The 26,467-nt window shown below is 50.3% G+C and overlaps 1 protein-coding gene across 1 annotated transcript in view; it reads left to right on the top strand.

Annotated features, from left to right (window-relative positions):
- Window positions 1–26,467, top strand: part of LOC122477709 — a 190,889-nt gene that overhangs the window by 91,341 nt on the left and 73,081 nt on the right. Inside the window, exons 3-5 of the mRNA XM_043571025.1 lie at window positions 13,927–14,001; window positions 14,106–14,194; window positions 20,359–20,627. Coding sequence (XP_043426960.1) covers window positions 13,927–14,001; window positions 14,106–14,194; window positions 20,359–20,627 — 433 coding nt within the window. The remainder of the gene's footprint in view (window positions 1–13,926; window positions 14,002–14,105; window positions 14,195–20,358; window positions 20,628–26,467) is intronic.

Genomic DNA, 26,467 nt, shown 5'->3' with positions numbered 1-26,467 from the left:
AAGTCAATGCCACAAAAAAGGACACCCCTGATTCAGACTTGGTGACCATTGCGTAAGGGCACCGTTGCATTTTCCTTCTGCTGTGTGGAAAAACAGGAGACGTTTTCTCAGGAAATCAATACGTAGGTCGATTTCCAGAAGAAGAGAATCACTTCCAGTTAGAAGAAATTAAAAACACTTACAATGGGTATGATCGTTACACATGATCCCTGTCATATATTTTCCTCGGTAAATGCTTGCAAATTATTACTTCAAATGGTCGTATCCGCCCCAAATGAATTTTTATTCTTCACAAACGTCCTTTCCAGGTGGTTTGCGGATTCAACATTGTTTTCTTTGGTTGGTCTGAGTGGCAAAGGGGCTTTGTGCCTGCCAGAATCCCATTCCCCCAAGAACCAAACAGCCTCGTTGGATCTCACCCCAAATGAACTATTTATAGGTGAAACTGTTGTCCTTACAATGTGCTTTGATTTGGGGGAACCCTCTTTTGCCTTCAAAAAGGCGCTGTCTCTGTTGAACCCCAAACATGATTTCCAAGGAAATGGCTAGCTTTGGTCTCAAGTGTTGACCTCGGTCTGTGAAATGTGCGTGTGCGTGTGTGTTTCCACACCTCTCTGGGGAGCGCTGTGATCACTTTATTATTTATAGATTAAAGCACATTGTTGCTAATTAACAGTGTTCTAGTTGTTGGTGGGTACGTCTGCTGGCTTTGATGTTTTTCTGATGTTGTATTTTGGGAATTCTGTATGCTGTTCTGCTTGGCATAGTTTTGGATTTGGGAACCTGAGCTTCTGAGCAATTATTTAATGTACCATGATATTGATGTGTGTCCATTATCTCAAGACATACCTCACCGTATCAGTTTCTGAAAACTCCTTCTTTTAGGGTCAACAGAAACGGGTTCTCGGCACTCAGAGTTCCCACACCACGTGCTGGATTGTGCAAACCACCTCCCGTCCTGCTCACCAAGCCGTTCTTGGAAAAACGGCCCATATCCAGGCACAGAACTGTCCCAGGAGGACCTCACTGAGAGAGCTCCAGAAAATCCCACCAAAGGGCCAGCACACTCTTACTTTGCTAACCAAGGTGGGCATCTTGACGGAGACACACACACACCGTGCTTCCATCAGCACATGTGATTCCCTGGTGCAGTAGAGTTGAGATGACATGTATAGGTTAAATAGGGTTGCTTTCCCTAAAATGTACGCCCACCCAGAGCCTGGAATTGGGGCCTGATTTGGAAACAGGATCTTTGCAGATGTGATTAAGTAAAGGATCTCGAGTTGAGATCATCCTGGATCAGGGAGGCCCTAAATCCAACTGATTCTCATAAGAAATGGGAGAGGAGAGACACAGACATAGAAGACAAGTCATGTGAAGGTGGAGGCAGAGACGGGAGGGACACGGCCACAAGTCCAGGGATGCCTGGAGCCCCAGAAGCTGGAAGAGGCGGGAAGGACCCTTCCCTTCCCTGGAGCCGCTGGAGGGAGCACGGCCCTGCCCTGCCTGGATCTCAATGGTCCTGCCCTGGCTGGATCTCACTGGCCCTGCCCTGCCCGGATCTACCGGTCCTGTCCCTCGTGGATCTCAGCCACCCTGCCTGGATCTCAGTGGTCCTGACCCTCCTGGATCTCAGTGGTCCTGCCCCTCCTAGATCTCAGTGGTCCTGCCCCTCCTGGATCTCAGTGGCCCTGCCCCTCCTGCATCTCAGTGGTCCTGCCCCTCCTGGATCTCAGTGATCCTGCCCTTCCTGGATCTCAGTGGTCCTGCCCCTCCTGGATCTCAGTGGTCCTACCCTGCCTGGATCTCAGTGGTCCTGCCCTCCTGGATCTCAGTGGTCCTACCCTGCCTGGATCTCAGTGGTCCTGCCCTCCTGGATCTCAGTGGTCCTACCCTGCCTGGATCTCAGTGGTCCTGCCCTCCTGGATCTCAGTGGTCCTGCCCTGCCTCAGTCTCAGTGGCCCTGCCCCTCCTGGATCTCAGCTGTCCTGCCCTGCTTGGATCTCAGTGGTCCAGCCCCTCCCAGATCTCAGCAGCCCTGCCCCACCTGGATCCCAATGACCCTGCCTTGCCTAGATCTTACATATTTGGTCTCCAGAACTGGGAGAACATGAGTTCCTATGGTGCTAAGCCACCTGGTCTGGGGTATTTGTAGGATTGTGACAAGACACGAACACAGCTTTGTGTCATTTCTGCCACATGAAAACAGTGAGCTGGCCCCAGCTGGTTTCTTCACGGAGAAGCATTCAGCCTACTTGGCCCAGCAACGATGGAGCTGGCTGATTCGTGCAGCTACAGAAAATATGCACACCTACCTGGGCCAGTGGACACACATTCAGAAATCTGACCAAGTGGCCACGGGTGCTTTTATAGCTAACTGTTAGGGGAAAAAGAGAGAGAGACTTGGGTATGATTGGTTCTTCCCAAAAAATATCACATGAACTGTATTTTTCTGTAGACTCCAGAACAGAAGGCTGGGTAGAACGTTCATATCTTCAAGCAAATGCAACTTTTTTAAATTGACAGATCTCCATTCATTTATAGGATATACTGATACTACACGTCTCTCTTGATGTGCACACACACACACACACACACACACACACAGCAGACTGAAATCAACATGGCTCCAGTAACGGCTCAGAGGTCTCTATTGCACGTGTACGTGTTATGGTGTGTGTGTGTGTGTCCATGTGTGATAAAGATTGTGTGTCCATTGGGGCAATTCAGGTAGAGGACAGAAGACAAATGCATCTGTATTTCACGCAAGATAGACAAAGTTGGTTTGGGTTAATGTTGGGATGCCATTGGACATGGGGGGGTGGTGTCATCGTTGTTCCCAGATCCAAGCTGTACAGATGTTGGGCGATCCCTCTAATCCAGAATCCCAATCCTCTAGACTCTAGCCAAATGTGTCCAGCTTGTGGGAAGCCAGGGATCTTGAGTGGGAAGACTTCCTCCCTGTGGACACCACCTCCAACACCCACACAGCCCAGGTTAACACCGAGCCCCACAGACTGGGAGAATCTTCCTGGAAAAGCAGAGCCACAGCATGGGAGAAAAGTGCATTCCAGTCCGGAGACTGAGCATATGTCCTTGCAAATGAACACAGTCATTTCTGGATGGATACGACCGATGGATATACCAGCCCAACTTCTGAGTTGGCTTTGCATGACGTCATGATCCCTCAAAGACTGATGAATCCAATGGGAGTTTCCCTGGCTCCTGTAACAACAGACCCCAGACCAAGGGCGCACATGTGCTCTCTCCCAGTTCTGGAGACCAGGAGTCTGAGATCAAGGTTTCTGCAAGGTTGGTTCCTTCGGAGCCCCATGAGGAAGGGATCCGTTCCGTGCTTCCCTCCGTGGCTTGTAGGCCGCCATCTTCTTGCCATTCCACCTAGTGTTCCCTCTCTGCATGCGTCTACATCCGAGTTTCCCTTTGTAGGGATACCGGTTGAATTAGGGCCCGCCCTAATGACCACATCATAACTTCCCTAACTGCTTCTGCAATGACCTTGTTTCTGAATAAGGCGCCATTGCGATGCACCAGGGGTTAGTATCCCAATGCCATTTTGTTGGGATGCAATCCAATCCACATCAAACATGTCACAACGATACAAAGACTGAATCCACAAGAAAGAAAATAAACCGAAACCCAAATGCGTACCCTGTACTGCTGGTTACATGACATCCTTTCTTTCTGTTTTTAAAATATAATTTATTGTCAACTTGGTTTCCATACAACACCCGGTAGCTCATCCCAACAGGTGCCCCCCTCAATGCCCATCACCCACTTTCCCCTCTCCCCGACCCCCACCCCCCATCAGCCCACAGTTTGTTCTCTGTATTTAAGTGTCTCTTAGGGTTTGCCTCCCAAATCAGGAAACTATGACATCCTTTCTTAATATTCCTTCCTTCTCAAGAGGGTCTCAAAACCTTCTTAGGTCTTGTAGCAATTACAGAGAGTTGCCTGAAGCCTTAAAGCCTCTGGGTTTCCTTGGGTCCCTGGAAAGGCCTTTGGTTGGGGGAGAGGGGGTTCTTAAACCTGACGACTCTGGGGGAAGCATACATTTTAATTGTGCATTGCTGAAGGGCTGACTGTGGATCTGATCTTTATCCGCCCCAGTTGGAGGACGCGATAGGCGTCTGATCACAGCAAGAAAGCGAACCTGTTTGCGGCTTCAATGTGTGTTCAATTTTCAGTCCCGTGAAACTGGTTTTAATTTGAGAATGTAGTGTAGTGTTTCCCCTCTCTAACTTTTCAGTCAGAACACCCAGATTTCACAGACAGCAGAAATTACAGACACTTTTCTTGTCGATCTCATTTTGGTTCCTCTCCCCGGCGTCCCTGATGAAATGCTCCCTCCCCTCGTCTGAAGGGAAATTCGAGATTCCCTTACACGGTAACACGTTCCACGCTTTGATTTTCCTGATGGAAAAACATGAGCATTTCCGAGAATAAACCTTTCGAGGAATAATACATCAAAGGGCAATGAAACGGAAATCATGGGTGGGGGGAGGAGGAGTGCACGTGGGCGGACGACGCCTCGATGGCATAACGAGCTGATAGGAAATATCTTAACGGGGTCGCCATTTGGAAGCTATGGGAAGAGTTTACACGCTACAAAATGATCTGCTAAAAATCTCCTTCATCAGTTACCAGGGGGACCCCTTCTAATCTCGTTAGTGTCACAAGGCGGGGAGGAGGGGAGAGACTCAGAAGCAAAGGCTTTGCTGAGGTTTGGAAAGTGGGGCTCTCATGCACACTGTAGGGCTCCTGTGAGCTGAGACATTGTCCAACGTGCTCAGAGCCCCCAGGTTCCGAGGACACAGCCCCCAAAGGGCTGCACTGCTGGGCAAAGTCCGCAGACACAAGCAGCCCCGTTGGGAACTTACAAGCCATTAGGGCTGCTGACACGTGGAGGTCGCGTCCTTCTGACTATGCAAGGTTGTCACGACTCAGCACATGTGCCTGGGGTGGCCACGGCTGTGTGTTCACATCACCACACCTTGACTCTCTCCGCTCTGTCTCTGTGTCCCTCCCCATGCCTCCTTCCCCTCAGTGCAGGGTTATCCTGGAAGGTGGACACCTCAGCTGAGAGGTAGAGTGCCATTGGCTTGTGCCTTGACCAGCACCTACAGAACATAGAAAACACAGCTAGTCCCAGGACATCTTCTCAAAGTTGCCCCATTTCTCGTAACAAGGTACGTCCCTTCAGTTGCCTTCCTGGGGGCGCCCGGGTGGCTCAGTCGGCTGAGCGTCTGACTTAGGGCTCAGGTCATGATCTCACGGCCTGTGGGTTCGAGCCCCGCGTCGGGCTCTGTGCGGACAGCTCGGAGCCTGGAGCCTGCTTCGGATTCTTTGTCTCCCTCTCTCTCTGCCCCTCCCCTGCTCACACTCTGTCTCTGTCTCTCTCAAAAATAAATAAACGTTAACAAAAATTTTAGAAGACCGTCTTTAGCTCAGAGCGTTTCTTGTGAACAAAATGGGACAATGGTTGACTAGCAAACAAAATCCTGACATAGACTTCCCACTGGGTTGAAGCAAGGCACTTTCAGGAAACAAAAATTGACGAAATATGCTATGAACAGACCTCTACCAGAGGGAATATGATAAAGAGAACTCAACGCAGAAGAGAAATGACCCAAATACAACATTAAAATTCATGAAGGAATGAAGTGAATTTTAATCACGAGGTGATAAAAATGCCAAATTGTGTGGGTAATTGTAAATAAATATTGGCGTTATAAAACAATCATGTCTTAAGGGTGTTAAAATGTATGGAGAATGAAAATGCATGACAATGATGTATAAATCAGGGGGACGTAAATGAAGTTAAATGTTCTAAGGTATTTTCATTGTCTAGAAAGAAAATAAAAGTAATTAATGTTAGACTTTGAAAATTCAAGGGCATATTTGTAATCTTGAGGATAACCTTCCCAAGAATAGTACAAGATATATGACTTCCTAGTTAACAATGGTGGTGATGGCAGTAATTATAATAAAAAATTAAAAACTCAAATGCTCCAAAAGAAGAAAGAAGCAAAAAAAAAAAAAAAAAGATCAACATTCGAGGGACACGTAGGAAGCACACACTAAGATAGTAAGCTTGTGTGTGTTTGTAGTGTTTCCAAGCATATAAATGTCCATATGCTTGGAAATTAAATTTCCACATATCCAAATTAAATTCCAAATTAAATAACCCACGTGTCACAAGAGACATTGGAAAATACTCTAAACTGAAAGACAGTGAAAACAAAATAAATCAAAATATTAAGAACACCACTCATACCCATGCAGACTGCAAAATACATAGTTTAAAAGTGACTAGATTTGAAAAATATCCATGTGCAAATGCACCCTTAAAAATTAGAAAAGGAACAGCAAAACCTCACATAAATTAGTATGAATAAAATAACAGAAGTGGATTAGAACCAGTCAAGAGGAAAATAGATGCATACAATAGAACACTACAGAGTCAAAGACTCAACAACATGAAAACAATGTGATGTTAAAATTGACATTCGAAGAAATAGACAATATAAAGTCTTACTACCACAAAAGAGATTGAATCGGAAGCTGAATTGCTGATTCAAACAAACCTGGGGCCAAAAGGCTGTAACCTGTACATGCTACCACATTTTTAAGGAATAACAATGTCAATTTTACTCAAAATCTATATCCCAAAGATAAGAAAAAGAGGAAACAGTCATAACTCATTTTATGTCACCGGCATAACCCTTACACTGAAATCCAAGAAATATGGCAGACCAATCTCTTTTGCGAACATAGATACAAAAATATCAAATAAAATATTGGTGACATAAAAAAAGATAAATCATACAGAGTCCGATTTAAGCTAGGAATGAAAACTGGTTTAATAATGTAAATCATCGGGATGCCTGGGCAGCTCAGTTGGTTGAGCGTCCGACTTCGGCTCAGGTCATGATCTCGCAGTTCGTGAGTTTGAGCCCCACATCAGGGTCTGTGCTGACTGCTCAAAGCCTGGCACCTGCTTCCGATACTGTGTCTCCCTCTCTCTCTGTGCCCCCCACTCATGCTCCCCCCCTCTCACAAATCAATAAACATTTTAAAAATTAAAAAAAAAAAAAAACAAGTCTTTTTAAAAAAAGAAGCAAATCAATCGACCAATATTTTGGAAAACTAGAAATACAAGGGATTTCCTTCAATCTGATACAAGATATTTAGAAAAGATTTACAATGATCATCGCACTTACTGTTGAAATGTTGAAATCTTTTGACATCGGTAGAGAGACCACGATTTACATTGATTTAAGTGTCCCTCGGACGCCTACCTTTACCCCATCCATCACATCCACTGCCTGAGTAACCGTGGGCTGGGTTGCATAGATAACGTCCTCACTGCCCCAGCGTGGGGAAACCGAGCCCCAGTCGGCTCGGGGATGCTCCCCACCACCTGTCACACAAGCCGCGAGGCAGGGCGATGGGTGGGCACAGGGGTCCTCTGGTGGCACATCCCACAAGTGTGGACTTTCCTAGGAACGCAACACCCACTCACTCAGAAGCCCTGAATGAACCCGTCCTGAACGGTGAGGGCAGGAGTTTAGCCATAAACGGTGGTCCTGGATATGCTACAAGTCCCTCCTGTAGGAGCTCAGGTATCCCTGTACCCCCACAGAGTCGGGCACCTTTTATCCAGTTCACTGAAGTAGAAACCGAGAAACAGAGAGGGCCCCACTGGGGGAGGCAGATCAGGGCTCGTGTCCTGTGACCTCTGCACCTGTAGCCATGGGGTGTGTTCTCAGTGACCCAAGAGCTGTTTGCAGGAACGGTGGTCCCATCCTTTTTCAGTCAAACCGGGTGGTCCTTGTGAGGCTTTCCTGTGCCTGGGCTCCTTAGAAGGCCCCTTAGGGCAGTTTAGGGACAGCACATGGCCCAGTGGAGGGTCCCCTTCTCTGACTGCACCCTGCCTCTCCCCACCTGCCAGGAAGCCAGGCTGAAGGATGCCCCATGACACCTCCGTGTCTCAGGCCGCCATATTTCCATCAGTCTTGGCTACCGAATATGGAAGGACAGCATGTTCAGCTTCTGGAATAGGATTCCACAGCTTTGTACCGGTTCTGCTCATTCTTGGAGAGTGTGGGGTGGATGGGGGAAAGCATTCCTGCCTCGTCCCTCTGCTTCAGAGCCTCCTGCCTTCACAAGGACATTCCCGACGCCTCTCTGATCTCCCCCCACGCTCACCAAGGATCCCTTCCTCTCCAGGAGATCCTGGCCCCTTCCTTGACGTTTTGAGCTGCATTCAAGTTACGCCTTCCCCGTTGGGACGTTGAAACCCAATCCAGACCTTCGCAAGTCTGCGCCAGACCTCAGACATCTCTGTGGAAACCCCCACCCTTCGTGCACGTGCTCTTGGAAAACGAATGTGTAGACACGTCTTCACCATCGTTAGGCGGCATTGCAGGGGTGGGACTGGCTGGACAATGGAGAGCCAGATGGGTTCCCTGTGGCCTGTCGGGGAGGGTACCCTGCTCTGTTTGATGCAGTCTTCTGTTAGCACTGCCCAAAACGTGGCGCCCTCAGACAACCACAGTGGGACCCTCCCGCTCCGCCAACCAGCCTCCGGAATTTGGAACTTCCCCTCAAAACAAAGCTTGTCATCTGAGCCTTGAATTTAAAGACCCCTTGGTGTTATTTTTGAACACTGGACCTTAATGATAAACCTCACCTTTGTTTTCTGATTTTTTTACCACATTGATTTAAATACCCCCGACAGCCCCGATCCAATCTTCCCATTCAACCTGACTGACGTGACATGCATGTGTGCGTAAAAGCTCTCAATTATGCATAATCCAATGTTTTCTAGGGTTTTAATTGAATCACTAGTCTCAAACTTGTTATTTTTAATTTACAACATTTGATTTCTGACACTGGTCCCTCTATGTCATAAATTATGCAGGCGAGAGCCTTAGTTGTGTGGGTGATTAAAAAAAAACTAATTAGGCATGATTAAAAAAAACTAAAACAGAGACCTCTTAAATATGTGCATGTTACCATGCAGAGAAGGCTTATTTCGCTGGAAATGCCTCATTTTCTTTCTAAGAGATTATGTTCAGTTTCGTACAATTTGATTGATTTTGACAGAAATGAAAGAAAATGTAGGATTTTTTTCCCCCTTCCTGACTATATACCAGAAATTGCATTACATGGCCCGTTGATGTGGATTTCTCCCACAGCTCATTGAATATAATTTTGTTAAGTGGGCAGGAAAATGAACATGAAGAAAACGCAATGTAATCCAGCATTTTCTTTGGCAGGGGAAGCGAGGTCAGGACAGGGCTGTGCGCACCCCACAGGATCGACAATTAGAGTTATTGCCCTTTCAAGCTCCAGCTAATGACAGGGCAGAGGAAAAGGACGGGGAAAGTGTAACTTTCTGAACCAAGGACTCCAGCTAGCGTCGCGGGAGCCTGGGGTCACGGGATACTCTCCACCTGGCGGCTGAGGGCTTACGAGGCTGGGGCTGAGGCTGGCTTGAATCCACGGACATCCCACGGATGTTGCCTTTCAGCACATGACACCCGGCTTACCTCCTTTCTGTTGGGAGCCTGTTTCCTTCTTGCCTTTGTCTCTGTCCACCCCCCAAAGGCACTGGCGACGAGCAAAATGGAGAGCTTTCTCATCCTCCTGGGACATTACGCTCCCGTGTGCCTAACGGGAGGCAGCCCAAAGACACGTCGGGGACACCCCGCCCCCCTGCTCATTCGGAGTTCTGTTTAGGACACAGAATCCCACCGGAGGCTTGGGGAGTAGGTGCCGAGAAAGGGGCGCTCTGGGGCCAACCAAGTGCGAGGACCTTCCTTGACCAATGGCATCTTGTGTAGTTGGGAAACCGTGGCCATCAACCATGAGCGTCTGGTAAAAACAAGAGTAACACAACCCTGGTGGCCACGGGATGGTACGTCCAACCAAAGGAGCCATGCTTGGGAGCTCTCTGCACGCGGAGCTAAAATTGATGGGTGCCCGTGGCTTCCGGGTCAGGCTACGTGCATTCCTTCGGGGTCAGGTAGAGAAAGACAAATCTAGAGACACAGAGTCCCTCCTCCAAAGAGACTCCAAAGATTTAGAGACTGTCGCTCATTCAAGCTTAGTTCTGTCAGTCACTTTCAGTACCCGGCATGAGCCCAAGTGTCCCTCCCTCCTGGGGTGTTGGCTTCCTTCCCCTTCAACCTCACGCCCAAAAGGCATACGTCACGTCCGACATGAAGGCAGCGCGTGAGGTGTGACCAACGGAATCACAGAGGTGCATTCGTACCTACGGATGCTGGTGGATGCTGGCCAAACACCCATTGGCTCATTGTCCTTGGACACATTTGCCCATATTCACACAACAACAACAACAAATTTTTTTTTTTTTTTTGCCAGAAAACATGGCGGCAATATCTTGAACAATCATCCACCGTCTTGGACAAGGGTGAGGCTGCATTCATTTGGCAAATTTGTCGACAATGTCTGAAAGCAGCGGTCAAATGGCGGGCGGGAGTGAAGGCTAGGAATGAATCTGCAACACAGAAGAAGCAATAGTCAGGGGTGCCTGGGTGGCTCAGTAGGTTATGCATCTCACTCTTGGTTTCAGCTCAGGTCATGATTGCACGGTTTGTATGTTTGAGCCCCCCATCCGACTCTGCGTGGACGGCGAGAAGTCTGCTTGAGGTTCTTTCTTTCTCTCTCTCTCTGTGTCTCAGTCTCATCTCTCTCTCTCTCAAAAACAAACACATAAACAATTTTTAAAAAAGCAAATAGTGAAGCGTGCTGGCTGGTCTGGCTGGTCTCCTCCCCTTGGGCTCCCACTGACAAACCCAGGGTAAATAATGAGAATAAGCATTGGCGGGAGGGTTTTAATGGAGTCCAACAAAGTGGCCATGGGCTGGAGAGTGTTAATGGAGTCCAACAAACCGGCTTGAACCATCGTTAGTGGTTCTGAACAGACGGAAGCAGGTGATGTTCGGGGCCACGTGAGGTCATCAAGGAAGGCAAAGTCACCAGGGTATCAGTCGCCGTTGGGTGCGTCAACCCCAAGGGTGAGTCCATCCGCCACCTGCCCACTTATCTACATAATGGAACCAGAATCTAGATCTCCCACATCCTTCCCTCCTCCCTCCCTCCCTCCTTCCTTCCTTCCTTCCTTCCTCCCTTCCTTCGATCCTTCCCTTCCTTCCTTCCTTCCTTCCTTCCTTCCTTCCTCCCTTCCTTCCTTCCTTCTCAGTTAGATTGCTCAGAAAAATGAGAAGAAAAAGCATCAGGCCTGGGGCTGGCCATTTCCAGACTCACCACTTAGCTGCATTAGCAAAATAATTGAGCCTCCCTGCTCTTTCACAATCTAGCATCACCACCAGAGTGCCAGTTAGTCTCACAGATCTTATTTAAACACACACACACACACACACACACACACACACACACACTGCTTTACATTGAACAAGAACCCTCCATCATGCAATTACGGGCTCATTCTTACGGCTCTAAGCTCAAGGGGAAACGTGGCACGTGCCACATGTATTGACCCTGTCAAGGACCTAATTTCTCAGCCCAATATCCACTCAGGCGTGAGAGGATGACACGGCTGAAGGGGAATTAGGAAGTCAACCTCTCCACGTGCTGACCCAGGGCACTGTTCCGCATGAAAGGGACACCTCCACGTCTCTAACTGGAAGTGGAGTCTAAGCTGGGGCAAGCCCCCACCTCCCCAAAGTCCTATCACTCACTCCCTCCTTGCAGATGCTGGACAGGCCCCCACAAGCTGTGTCCACCCACAGGAGAAACTCTCCCCTACCACCCCGCCCCATGAGACCCCAGGTCAGGAGGAAAGGGCTTCGACTCCCGCCAGCCAACCTTCCTCCCTCCCTCCCTCCCTCCCTCCCTCCCTCCCTCCCTTCTTTTCCTTCTCTTTCCCCCTTCCTTCCTTCCTTCCTTCCTTCCTTCCTTCCTTTGTACCCATAAGATGGGAATGAGACACAGCACTTCCCACCTGCCCCCATGCAACCCACGTGTTTTGGTGCAGAAACTACACAATGACCCCGATGCTTTGAGGCCAAACACAAAGCATTCTTGTTTATTCATTGCAGCCTTGGAGGTGTTCATAGACATGGCGGGGGACACAACAGATCCTTCATCAAGGCTGTGAAAAGGAGTCCCGTCCGCAGCTCTGTGCTACTTGGGATTGGCCCGGCCACTTCTCCGTGACTCCGTTTGGAAACTGATACCCTTGTCCTTGATGTCTGGTGTCTACACGGCTATCTCCTGTTGTCTCTGACATTAGTCTATGTCCTGTGGGAGCAAAGGTTGAGTCCACATTGTTTTCCAAACTCCATGCCTCTTTGTCTACGTTGGGCGTCTACACCCAAGAGCTGACCCTTCTCGTCCATTCACTCATAGAGTGAATCATTAACCTGTGTCAGTATGGACTGAACATTTGTATTTTATTCTACGGGTCACAATCCAATAAATCTCTACGTATTTCAGTCCTGGCCACTGGGATAGTCTTCGAGTTGGCTCCTTCCAGCTTTGGATGACCCCCCGTCTTGTGTTTGAGCACATCCTCCCCACCCCCCACCGCACTCACATGCTGGTCCAAACAGCCGCATCGATACCACTGCCCAACCTGCGAGCCACTGTCCCCAGTCCTTACCTGTCACCCCACAGGACAGGGGGGAGTCCTCAGGCAGGTTCGCCCTTCCAGCCAGAAGGGCCACACCCAGCGTCCCACAGTCACCTTCGACTGCCTCCAGCTACATCCGACATAGCTTCAGTTTCCCAGTCAGCCTCTCAGACAACACAGCGAAGAAAGTTCTAGGCTAGAGTAGCGTCCACCTGCCCAGGTCGGGGCCCTTATCTGCAGCTGGACAGAGGACGACGGCTTGTGCTTCTTGGTCCACAACACATCACCCTGCCGTCTACAATGCCTGGCTTCTAAACCCATCAGCGGCGACCACAGCCGGACGTGAGGACACAGAACCGCAAACTCTGATACACGGGCTCAGGTCCACAAAGCCCGACTCAAATGGCCTCAGAGACCAGGAGACTCAAATTCCTGCCCAGATGGCTCAGCCCTCGTTCCGGGAAGACCTCTCAAGTGCAAATCAGAATACAGGTATTTCATGCAAAAATCACAGATTAAAGGGGTGCCTGGGTGGCTCAGTCGGTTGAGCGTCCGACTTCAGCTGAGGTCACAATCTCGCAGTTTGTGGGTTCGAGCCCACATTGGGCTCTGGGCTGACGGCTCGGAGCCTGGAGCCTGCTTCCGATTCTGTCTCCCTCTCCCTCTCTCTGCCCCTCCCCTACTTGTTCTCTCTCTCTCTCTCTCTCCATCTCTCTCTCAAAACTAAATAAACATTAAAAAAATCACAGACGAAAAGCAAACCCAAATGGTTCATATTTATGAGCGGAGAAATCCAAAACCATGAAAAAGCAATGATCTCTGGAAATTCACACACTCCTCTCTGGGGACGTTGTTACGGGCTCATGAAAAGTCAAACGGCCCTTCCTCGAGCTCACAGATAATTGATACGGAAGGTTTGCCCGGGAGCCCTGGCTTCTGCCTGCTGGGCTGACCACGTGCCCACGCGCCAATGGATGGCACAGGACAGGAAGGGCTCCCGGATCGGAACGGGGGCCCCGACGCCCCACATCGACTCTGCCCAACCCCTGCACCACAACGAAAATGCCTTGCGACTTGCAAGCCAATAACCTCATCTTGGCGGGCGCACGTGGCATCTGATGACCAGCGTTATCTTAACCAGTCGGGGGCATGTTCTGTTCTCGCCATGCGTGGAATACTGAAGTCCTGAAAAAGGCGAAAGCCAATTTTGTGGAGGTAGGTTCACCACTGCCTGTGCAGATGAGAGGGGACGGTGTGCCGGGTCGTCTGCCTGCGTCACCCAGGTGGGCACCTCCCAGGTGGGCACCTCCCAGGTGGGCGCCTCCCAGGTGGGCACCTCCCAGGTGGGCACCTCCCAGGTAGGCACTTCCCAGGTAGATACCTCACGGGTGGGCACCTCCCAGGTAGACACCTCTCAGTGGGCACCTCCCAGGCAGGCACCTCCCAGGTGCGCACCTCCTAGGTAGATATCTCCCAGGTGGGCACCTCCCAGGTAGGCACCTCCCAGGTAGGCACCTCCCAGGCGGGCACCTCCCAGGTGGGCATCTCCAGGTGGGCACCTCCCAGGCGGGCCCAGATGCTCGGGGCAGGGGCGGGTCTGCCACAGTCTATGGCCTTCAAGGTCCCACAAAGTGCTGGGTCCGCTGCGGGGTCGACTTGTTCTTAGACGTTTGCGAGCATCAACCCGGCTCTTCCACGTCCGGCCATAAAACCCATGCTACTTAGGTGCCGCTGCGCGGGGCCCCTGCATTCTGGGGTAGCCGATGCCAGCCAAGAAGTGCGCATGTGCAGACAGCCGCGCCTCCCCCACCCCCCCCCCCACCCCGGCCCGCGCGCACAGCTGTCCAGCCCCCGCGCCCGGCTCGGCCCCCCAGCTCCATGCGAAGGCGATTGTCCTGTGCGCCCGGCACCCGCCAGGCGGGAATGAGGCTGACACCTTACAACAAATTACACCCAAAGCCGTCCTTGCGCTCGGACAGCCGACCCTGTGCTGAGAAGGCCTCGCCTGCCGAGCTCCTGGGGCGACGATGCCACGTTGCGGGGTCACGCTTTCATATTCAACCGGCGCCGGGACCGCGCAAAACAATTTTCTCCCCCAGGGAGAAGCCTCAGTGTGTCCGCCTGAGGGCAGGAGCGAGCGGGAACTCGCTTCCAGGGGGCATCCATCCGAGTGACTGCGTGCGCCCCCGGCCTTCCCTGACACGTGGCCTTCTGGGTCTGAGCCCCCAATTCTGGCTCCTCTTGGAGCTTCGGGGCCGGGCAGGCTCGTAGCCCTGCAGTCACATCATCCTGGGAGGTCCTGCAGTCCATCCCTCTCGCTGGCGGGGACGAGCGGCAGAGGCCTCCAGCCGCAGGGCAGCGGGTGGGGACACGGGGCGCGGGTGCCCTCCCTGGGTGCTTGGGGAGCCCCGCGAGAGAGACGCTGTCCACTGAGTCACCTGCTGTCCAGCCGCAGAAGCATCCCAGCGGCATCGGCCGCGCGGGCCCCGCCACGGCCACGTTCTCCGCAGCGCAGCACGTCCACGGACAAGGTGCGACTTGTGTGCACGTCTCCGGGTTGGTCAAAGCCGGAATCCCATTTTCAGGCTGACTTTTCTGTCCCCTTCTCGAAACCTCCCTCTCTTGCCGGATTCCTCCTTCAGCAGACGATGCGGCCGGCCACGCGACACAGGACATGCCCTGCCTGCGTCTTTGGCCACAAACGGACACGCAGAGACACTGCCTCGGAGGGAAGTATCATCAGCCTTGAAAATATCGAGAAAAAACGATAACATGTGGATTGGCTTGGGCTGGACACACGCACCGGCCTGGCACGTGCTGGAGCTCCGAGTACCGTTCACCGGTATGAGCACTGCTACACCGGTCAAGGAGACACAGAGCTGCCCCCCGGGACCCCAGAGGCATGGTCTAATGAACAACTGTCGGGCACCATGTGGCACCACCGTGGCTCATTTGATGTAAAAATCCGTGAACTATCTGACGACCAGTATTACAAAAACACAAGCGAGTTTGTTTCTCGCCACGGAAGGAGGAGACTGCACAGGTGTAGACAGACTGAGGGCCGTGGGTAGGACAGACCCACATGCCCAGTGTTTCCGGGTCGTGCGTGAAAACGTGTGGTTTTCCTGAGTTAAAAAAAATCGGGTTAAGAAGTCTGCCTCCTGCCTGCCCAGCCTGGCAGCTGGTCTGTGCAAAATAGACCTTCTGGGGAAGGGCGTGCAAAGGTCCTGGGGTCACAGGCAGGCGACCTTCCAGGATGTGGGCTTTCTCGAGTGGCTGGCGGGGTCTGTGTCTCGCCTGGGATTGCTGGGTCTGGATGTAACCGCGATTTGTTAAAGGAGGGGGTCTGAGCGTCCTCAGTGGGACCTGGGAACTGTCAGGTCAGCGGTCTGTGTCCCCGTGGGAACACCACCCGTGGCCCATGTGTGCGTCCTTCTGTGGCTGGCTCCTGCACCCCGGTCCCCACGCTGCAGAGTTCACCTGTCTTGGACGGGAAGCCGTGGCTTCCTCTGACTTTGTTTCCAGCAAGGTTCCGGAATATTCCCTGGTCCCTCAGAAACTCTGCAGATGGGATGGCCTCCTGGACAAGCATCCTCCCTCGGCATCTACAGGTGCGTTTGCACCTGGGCCCCACAGAGGACGTCTGGGGCAGACGCGGGTTACGTGGGGGCCCAGCGGTGTGCACTGGGCGGGTGGTGGGGGGGTGTGGGTGACGTGGGACCAAGGGCACAAGCACAAAAGCGCCATCAGCTACGGAGGGATGACTTTGGTCATCAGAGACAGGGACCCAAAACAGAAGCAGCCTCAGCCTTCACATCTTTAGCAACAGCAGGTGAAGTATTTTCTGCGGATTTTCTGCAAATTCACACACCCAGAGAAACGGGTGACCTCCTGAGAACCACTGAGTGTGACCCCCACGGCCTCGGTTCATTAAATTCCAGGACCTCCGCTCTCTCGAGGTCCCAGCAAGTCAGAAACCCTCACGTGCAGAGACGTTTTGCAAGGTGAGCGTTCGTGTCCCATCGAACGTGACTTCTCAGCGAAACCACCACCGCCCTCCGTGAACTTTGAGTTTCACAGAAACAAACAGTTTTTTTGATCACAAGTCTATGCTGGCCAATTCTGGGGATGCAATTATGCTCAAGCTTTTTTCATTTTCATTTTATTTGTTTGTTTTACTGTTTAATGTTTTTAACGGTTATTTATTTCGGAGACAGAGAGAGACAGAGCGCGAGCCAGCGGGGGAGGGGCAGAGAGAGGGGGAGACGCAGCATCGGAAACAGGCTCCAGGCTCAGAGCCGTCAACACAGAGCCCGACGCGGGACTTGAACTCACGGACCGCGACATCATGACCTGAGCCCAAGTTGGATGCTGAACCGACTGAAACGCCCAGGCGCCCCTTTATTTTAATTGGGAGGCACTTACGGGATTTCACGCAGGGTGGCCCCCCTCATGGGAATATGAACTCACAGACACGATCACCGTCCGGAAAGCTGGGTACCAGGGTCCCCAAACTGTGCCACCCCACCCCACCCCACCCCCACTGGAGCTTATGGGCCAACCCAGCCCTCCCGGCCCCATGCGGACAAATAAAACCTAATTGAATTATTTCCCACTATCTGTAGAAATCAGGCGTCTCGTCGTTCAAAGTGACCGTGTTACATTCTCCAAGCGGCAAAGTCATTACTGTGAGCTCACCGCCTCGCATCGAAATTATGTTTCCAATATCAATGCGGCCCGAGACTTACAGGGAATAATTATTTCATGAATAATCAGCGATCGTGGCTCCGGGTTTTATGGGAGAAATCTGTGCCACGAGGACCCTGGGAATGAAAAAATGAGATACAAATCAGGATTGTGGGTAAATCACCCAGTCTTTTTCCCCATTCTGTCCTCGGAGACACCTGTCCCTCCCACTTCTAGTGTAATTGATTTGATTGTTCATATAGTTTGTTTGTTTTTTTTTTTTTTTTGCATGATTAGAAGGCTGATTAAAATGCCGCACACCCAGGTTTTGGGATGCACCTGTTCCTTCAACGGGATGGTAGTTATTGCTCAGCGGACGATCCAGGCGGGATCACACCTTCTCCACTGTTCACAGGGCCCCGGCCCCCCGCCCCTCTGCACTCGCACGTGGACCTGTCCTCCTCCAACCCGCAAGAACGGCCCCGGAGCTTGACCGTAACCTAAAGCACACCTTAAAGTTATCGGCAAACGAGCCGTGGAACGAAATCCAGCCGAGCCCATTCAAATTAATAAAATTCCTAGCTCCTTGTCCTTTTAACTCAGAAAACTTCAGAGTATCGCTTTTTAAAAGGTGGACGTGACTTTCCACAATCGATGCCAACACCCATCTTGAGCATCAGGACGAAAGATGAACCCATTCATGCCCAAGACCCGATTCTAGATGCCACAGGGTGGGGATTCTGTAATGGAATCCGTGAAAGCATTCGCCTCAAACGCTTGTATTTTTAAACTCTTATCAAAAAAAAAAAACAAACAACAGGGTTCAAGATTCTTTGCCAAAACATAGGATCATCTTGGTATTTGTTCCCGAGCAAGGGGACCGCTGGCCCATGGCCGTGCCCAGCTGGCGACGCACGGAGGTGACTAAGTCATTCACGGTTGGGACGTCGGTCGAAAACGGCTCACGGGCCCGCAAGTGTTTCCAAGTGGAAATCTCGCCTGTCTCACAGAACCTTGCCTCTTGGGGTCACATGGGACGCTTGATCCCAGTGTCCCAGACGCGTTTATAATTTCGTTAGGGATTCAGGGACGCTTTGGAAAGTCTGATGACATCACCCCCACATTCAGGATTTTTCCAGATTCATTGTAAATGCCACCGAATGTGCCACCGTAAACCACGTCAATCTCGAACAGAGAACTCAGTGTCGACCCTTCCTTCCCACTGAATTCCCCCCATTTGCACCCCTGGGTGTGCCCGTTGCCAATCTTGGCATTTGGAAGTGAGGACAGACACAAGCCAGCATATGTGTGTGAATACACATTAGAGCCAAAGGGGTTACGGTCTAAGGAAACTTTAAGTCCAAATACAGAAACAGGTGTGGGTGAGACAGAAAAAAAAATCAAAGAATAAATAAAAAATAATTTAAAAACATACGTGTGCCTGCGTGGCTCAGTCGGTTAAGCAGCCAACTCTTGATTTCAGCTCAGGTCACTATCTCACGGTTGGTGAGTTCAACCCCTGCATCAGGCTCTGCATGGATGGCACAGAACGTGCTTGAGGTTCTCTCCGTCTCTCTCTCTTTCTCTCTTTCTGCCCCTCCCCCACTCACTCTATGTCTCTCTCTCTCTCTCTCTCTCTCTCTCAAAATAAATAAGCATTAAAAAAAACCTCACAATAAAAAAATAGAAAATTCAGCGTTGGCCAAATTCAAATGAGCCTTCCCGGGCTGGGTGTGTGTGTGGGCTGCTGTGTGTCCCCACGGCCTGTCCGAACCCTGGAAAACACCCTGCCAGCCGCGTGGCCCCATCACGGGGCTCTGGAGACACCGTCCCTCTGACCGTCCTTCCCGGGTCCCCTGCAGGAACGTGGCCGGGCCCCTGGCTAGACCCCACGTCTCACGGTTCACCTCGCCTGTCTTGCGGTCGGCGAGCTCAAAACTATCCATGTTGGGAACAAGCGAGTGGGGTCCAAGTCCGCGAGGGGCCCGGTGGGAACGCGCGTGCCCTCCTTCCCAGCCGGGCTCGCCGGGGAAGGCCCCAGCGCGTCCTAAGTCGGTTTGCTCGCACACGCGCTTATATTAATAATGTTTTCGTATGTAAAGGAGAACATTTTCCGTGACCTCTCTGCTCGCGGAATCAATGAGGAGTTGATAAAGCGCAGCTCAGGGCCGCCCGCGGTAAGGCCGGCCTGATGTGTTTACCCACGGAAGCCTGGCCGTGTCAGGGCGCCTCAGACATGATTTATAGACCAGCACCCCACGAAATCATTTAAAGCAGATTAGTTTCCGAGGACAATCCCTTCTAATATGACAACCTGATGGGGGCTGACAGGTAACTAGGTTACTCGCGGTGGTAAGCAAGTTCAAGGAATTCTGATTAAATTAAAATATTAATGGCACCATCGGGAGGCACGGATTGAATGTGTTCCTCGAATTCGGTATGAGGGCCAGGATCCACAGGCAGGGCGGGCGGGGGTGCCTGGGGAAGTCTGGCTCCGGAAAAGTGGCAGCACGGAGCACGGCAGGTGCATCCCGATGAAGAGGGAGGCTCAGCAGCCCCCTCCCCGTCCTTGGGGACGCATCTGCCTGCAGCCCCTCCCGGTGGCCTGTCTCCTCCTCCCGCCGGTGGCTTTGTTCCCCCCTTTTCTCTCCTCCCCCCTCTCTCTCCTCCTGCGGAGAAAAGTGGGAAGCAGGAGTCCTGCCGCGGCCACAGGGAAGGAGATTCGACGGCCGCCCCCACGTACTCATTCACGTCAAAGCCCCGGAAGGACGCTGACCCCGTTCACATCTGCGTCCCCTCGAGGGGCGTCCTGAGTCCCCGGAACCAAAGTGGCCAGGACGCCGGGCACCCTTTGCCGCTCAGCCCGCACTTTCGGGGGACAGCTTGGGTGGCAGCATTTTCTTCTCCCCCAAACTGGAGGTCTCCACTCGCCGGCCGAGCCAAGGGGCTCCAGGAAGGATTACGGACATCAGTAGTTGCTGAAACAGCCTTCTTTTTCTTCTTCTTTTCTTTTTCTCGTCTTTGGCCAGGGGACAGCGGGACATGTGGACGCAGCGGACAGACCCACGGACGGGCACCGTTGCGGCCGGGCTCAGCGGGCCCCGTGCACGCCCTGGGTGTCTGGGGTCCTTCATCGCAGGGCGTGTGGACTCCAGGAGCTACGGCCGCCTGTCCCAGCTCACGGCCACTGTCCCTGCAGGACTCACGCGGTGGCTCTTCCACACGGACGAGCACGTGTGCGCGGACGTTTACACGGCCAGTGCTTCCCGTCCCGCGGACAGGCAGATGCCCAACGGAAGTGAGATCTGGAACGTTGTGAGTGGCCCTGCGCGTCCCCGGCCCAGACGGCTCCAGCCTGAAGAACGTGAAGCCGGAGTGTGCCTTAGTCCGCGGTCCAAACAGCAAGCTGAACAAGAAATAACGTCCACACAGGCTGTCAGCCGCCCAGAATACCTCGCTCCCAAATCAACTGGTTTTACCGTCACCTCAAAGCTCCGGATCTCTGGACACGTACGCACCTTTGTAATGACTCAGAATGAGTCCCCGTCTGGAAGGAACCCCCCCGCCCCGGCCTCGAACAGCAGGGGAACAGAGACTTGTCTGCAGAACAAAATCAGGATGCAGAATGCGTCACGCACACATTAAAGTGACCGAAAGTCCCAGTCACTGCTGTGTCCTGTGCTCCGCAGAGATGGGGACACAGACCCGGCTTTTGGGACTCGGACGTTTCCACAAGCTTCTCGCCCGTAAATGCCCCAGTGCACAGGAGTCGTGCACGAGTTCCAGGCGGGGACGCTGAGGCCGGCCGGAGGGGACAGGGCCCAGCAGACCCAGCTCGGGCCCACGTAGGATCGTTCCGGAAACAAGGCATAGACGCAGGGATGAGACGCCAGAGCCGGGAGCTCGAACTCTTTACCTTCTCTGCGTTGGACTGCTATTTAGTTTCCCTTTTAATGGATAATGTTCTTACCCCATTTTCCCTTAAAAATCATGTGCTGCTATGTGCTCGTTAACTTCTAAGAATAGGTGATACACATTTATGTATTTTGCAAATAAAAAGGTACATAATTTCTTGGTACAGATACAGCTCAGGTACACATGACAATACGTACAGATACAGATAGACATACACACACAGATATAAAGATACAGATATAGATACAAATGCAGGTACAGATACAGATAGAGATACAAACAGATATAAAGAAACAGATATACATACAGATACAGGTACACATATTCATACAAACACAGAGAGAGATCTAGATACAAATACAGGTGTCAATACAGACATCCATATAGATATAGGTACACATATACATACATATACAGGAATAGATATGGATACCGATACAGATATACATACAGATGTACATGTAGATACAGATATAGACACAAATATACATACAGATACAGATATAGATTCAGAAACAGGTATACATACAGATATAGATATACATACAGATAAAGATCCAGATCCAGAAACAGAAACAGGTACAGATACAGATATAATACAGATACAGAGGTAGATACATATACAGATATAGATATACATATAAATACAAGTATAGGGGACAGGTGTAGATACATATATACAGATACAGATAAACATACACACACAGATACAAAGATGCAGATAGAGAGATGCACACAGATACAAAGATCCAGAAACAGTTATAGATATAGAAATAGACACACGTACAGATATAGATACACGTACAGACACAGGTATTACCACAGACGCTGATATGGTACAGACACAGATACAGATGTAGACACAGATTGAGATGCTAGGAACACAGAAATAGAGGCACACAGATCGAGTTGTCGATGATAGAGGTATAAGCACATGGAGAACTTTTAGCCACGAAAACCTGGGGACTCTTTGCAGAAACCAGCGAACATTTAAAGTCGAGGAAATAGAGACAGACAGTAAAAAGTGGCCTTCCGCTCCCCACACCCTTGAAATGACTAGTAGGCCAACCCGACGTGCCAGAGGAGATGCTCCCCGACGATGCTGGGGGAAACGCCGACCGTCCCCCATGAGGCCGGCCCTTCCCGCGTCCTGAACTTCCTGCACACAAAATTCAGGGACAGGAAGTAGGTCACAAGGTCCATCTGTCAAAGCCGTGAGCCGCGTGTCTGCTGAGCCACGTTCCCGCTGAGCCATGTTCCCAGGCAGGAGCAGGGACCCGGGGAAGACGCCTCCGGGATGTCCCCCACCTTCCTGGGCAGGGGGCCGGGGTAGGGGGCCCTCCCTAGAGTTTTAAATGACGAAATCGTTGCATCACACGTGAGTCCTGGCGGCTTCCTCTGCTGTCGGACGCAGGGGACAATCTTACTTTTCCACCCTCAGTGTTTGCAACAAGGGAGCACTTCTGGGTGGACCATTTCTTCCCTTGGAAAACGATACACGCGGAACCCAACAAACAGACACAAAAATGTACATTTTTTAAAACATTCAAGCAAAATTAAAAAGCCAACACTGGAAGCGTTTCCTTGCAAATGCTGTGATTTTGTTCTCACGTGTTTATTCCACACGCATCGAGTTACGGGCTGCCTCTCCCGTGTTCTGCTGCTCGGTCTGGTGACTGGAAGGGAACGTTCTAGAAAGGAGGGTCTGTTTGTGTAAGATGCTCACGTCTGCCGACCGTCCTTAAAGAAACACCGAGCATTTGCAAGGTACATATGTGACCTGACAATATGTTTTATTTACTTACTTTTATAAGATGTTTTCAAATTTGTTTTAATGTTTTTTTTATTTTTAAAAATGTTTTATTTTTTTTACTTACTTTTATAAGATGTTTTAAAATTTGTTTTAATGTGTTTTGTTTAATTTTTTTAAATGTTTTATTTATCTTTTTTATTTACTTACTTTTATAAGATGTTTTAAAATTTGTTTTAATGTCTTTTTATTTTTAAAAATGTTGTATTTTTTATTTACTTTTATAAGATGTTTTAAAATTTGTTTTAGGGGCGCCTGGGTGGCGCAGTCGGTTAAGCGTCCGACTTCAGCCAGGTCACGATCTCGCGGTCCGGGAGTTCGAGCCCCGCGTCGGGCTCTGGGCTGATGATGGCTCAGAGCCTGGAGCCTGTTTCCGATTCTGTGTCTCCCTCTCTCTCTGCCCCTCCCCCGTTCATGCTCTGTCTCTCTCTGTCCCAAAAATAAATAAATGTCGAAAAAAAAAAAATTTAAAAAAATAAAATTTGTTTTAATGTGTTTTCTTTAATTTTTTTGAATGTTTTATTTATCTTTTTAATTTACTTACTTTTATAAGATGTTTTCAAATTTGTTTTAATGTTTTTTTAATTTTTGAAAATGTTTTATTTTTAATTTAATTTTATAAGATGTTTTAAAATTTGTTTTAATGTGTTTTTTTTAATTTTTTAAAATGTTTTAATCTTTTTTATTTACTTACTTTTATAAAATGTTTTAAAATTTGTTTTAATGTGGTTTTTAAAATTTTTTAAAATGTTTTATTTATCTTTTTTATTTACTTACTTTTATAAGATGTTTTCAAATTTGTTCTAATGTGGTTTTTTTAAATTTTTAAAAATGTTTTATTTATTTTTGAGAGAGAGACAGGGCATGAGCGGGGGAGGGACCGAGAGAGAGGGAGACGCAGAATGCAAAGCAGGCTCCAGGCTCCGAGCTGTCAGTGCAGAGCCTGATGCAGGGGTTCAAGTCACGAACCGTGAGATCGTGACTGGAGCCGAAGCCCGACGCTGAACTGACTGAGCCACCCAGGTGCCCCTCTCTTTTCCTGTTTGTTTTTGCACTCGTGAGCACCTGGCCTGCATCCAGACCGCGTCCCAGACTCGTGGAATCTGAACCCCTGGGCGTCCACCTGCCTTCATTTCCCAAAGCTTCCTTCCCACGCAGCACCAAGAGCCCCCTCGCCCTGTTCCCCTGGGTGGTCCCCAGGCCCGACCCTGTTAAGAGTCTGGTGCACGGGCCCCAAGGCTCGCGAGCACGTTTCTTCAAAGCTGTGCACCCAGCATCCCAAAATCGTTTCGTTTTTGACCCAGGACCTCCTTACTGGCCGGACAGTGAAAGTCACAAAGACGTCACCCCGTGTTCCCGGGAGCCGGCATCTCACCTGTCCATTCCCGGCCAGGGGCCGAGAAGGAACAATTTCGCCCCCGTTGGAAAGAAATCCTACTGCTTCCGTGGAATCTGCTGGTTCTCCTGGAAATAATTATTGAGTGAACATTGCTTCTGGCTCCCTATGGTATATTAAAGCAACCGTATGGAAATAAAGATATTACCATGTTATTAATGCTCGTCGTTGATATATGAACACACGGCATGTGTGATGGGGTGTTGTGTTTAAATTGCAACCGCACGGAGATGTTTAATAAGGTACCAGCGGTCTTGGGTGCTCCGGGTCCCCCTCCCCCACCTCTCATAATTTTCAATATAATCTAAATTAAGCTATAAAGCATCATTACTTTTAGCAATTTTTAAAATCATCTTTCACCTTGGGAGACCTAACTCACAGCCCAGTGAAAATATTACAAGTAAATACTGTATTAAGAACATTGATTATTTTCCTTAATCCAATTGAAGCATATTGAGGCTTAAAGGGAAATTATGAAAAATCATAGACATACCCGGCGGGCCTTCCCCTGGAAGCGTCTTCCGGGGGGAAAGAAACGCGTCCCGGCTTTTTAGGGAGCGCCTTGCCCACAGCCGATTATTTTTGCCAAGTGCTTTCCGGGAAGGACATATCCGTGAGCTATGGTACCCAGGGCAGGATTGATAGCTGGAGTTTTAATCCAACTCTCTGCGAGGGTTTGGGGAAATTTGGAATCTTTCAGGAAGATTGATGGTTCCATTTCAGATGCAAACGCTATTTTTAAGTCATCGTCTGTGTATGACAAGTAGAATAAACAGGACTTCAGGGCCCCCTCCCTCCCCCGCCACCTCCGGCCGTGTGCTCAGCCCCGTGCCCGGGTTACAACGTATGCACCCGCTTGTGGGGATGTCTTCACCGGAAAATCATTGCAAAGCAGGTGCACGGGGCTCCAGGCATGTTCCAAAGAACCAGTCTTTGTCCAGCCCCGAACCTGAGTTTTAAGAGGAGAACCTAACAGGGGCCCCCCCGGGGGAGCTCGGTTGGTTGAGCATCTGACTTCCGCTCAGGTCACGATCTCAAGGTTCGTGGGTTCGAGCCCCGCGTCGGGCTCTGTGCTAACAGCTCGGAGCCCGGAGCTTGCTTCCGATTCTGTGTCTCCCTCTCTCTCTGCCCCTCCCCCCACTCGCGCTCTGTCTCTCTCGCTCTCAAAAATCGATGAAACATAAAAAAGAAATCAGAAAAAAATAAAGAGTAAAACAAAATAAAAGGAGAACCAAACAAACCCAGTCTGTTTGCTTTCCTGATATGCAACTTTCTTTACCTCGGAGGAAGCCGCAGAAAATGTGCCGTCCCTGCTGGGGCCCCAGGACGAGATATCAGACATTGGCCACAGACGGAGAAACGGGGTTGTAACATCAGCAGGAAGCCTGGCTTGCCCAGGACGCACTGGAGAGTAGGAACTGAAAGGAAACCCCCCGAGTTTTGGCTCAAGTCCCCTGGATTAACTCGGGATATTGTGAATCTAGTTCAAGATACTCCTAAAAACTGTGGACTGAATGTTCACGTGCCCCTCCAATTCATATACTGAACATTTAACCCCCAACGGGACGGTATTCACGGGTAGGCTTTGGGGAGGGGATTAGATCATAATGATGGGGCCCCCAAAGTGGGATCAGTGCCCCCACAAAAGGACACTAAATCTTCCTCTCTCTGTCTCTTTCCTCCATGTGAACAGGGAGTGAAAAGGCAGGAGGCTATAAAGTAGGACAAGAATCTCTCCAGGAACCAAAAAAAATGGCCAGTTTTTTAAGGAGACTTAAACTGAAGGTGTGAAATCTTTGACCCCATGGGTACCCATGGGACGCTGCTGTCCCTGTGGGCTGTGACAAGGGGTCCATGCATGATGAATGAGAAGTCACGTGAGTTCTCTATCTTGCATGGGCACCCATGGGATGGTGAACTGTCCATCCTTCATGGACACCCGTGGAGCTGTGCTTTCCCTAGGGGACATGATGGGGGCGGGGGTCCATGAATGATGAATAAGTTATGTGAACTCTCC

The sequence above is a fragment of the Prionailurus bengalensis genome, chromosome X (genome assembly GCF_016509475.1).
Source record: "Prionailurus bengalensis isolate Pbe53 chromosome X, Fcat_Pben_1.1_paternal_pri, whole genome shotgun sequence".
In the NCBI taxonomy this organism is placed as follows: Eukaryota; Metazoa; Chordata; class Mammalia; order Carnivora; family Felidae; genus Prionailurus; species Prionailurus bengalensis.
Note: the sequence above shows the minus strand (reverse complement) of the source record. Positions and strands in the feature narration are given on the sequence as shown.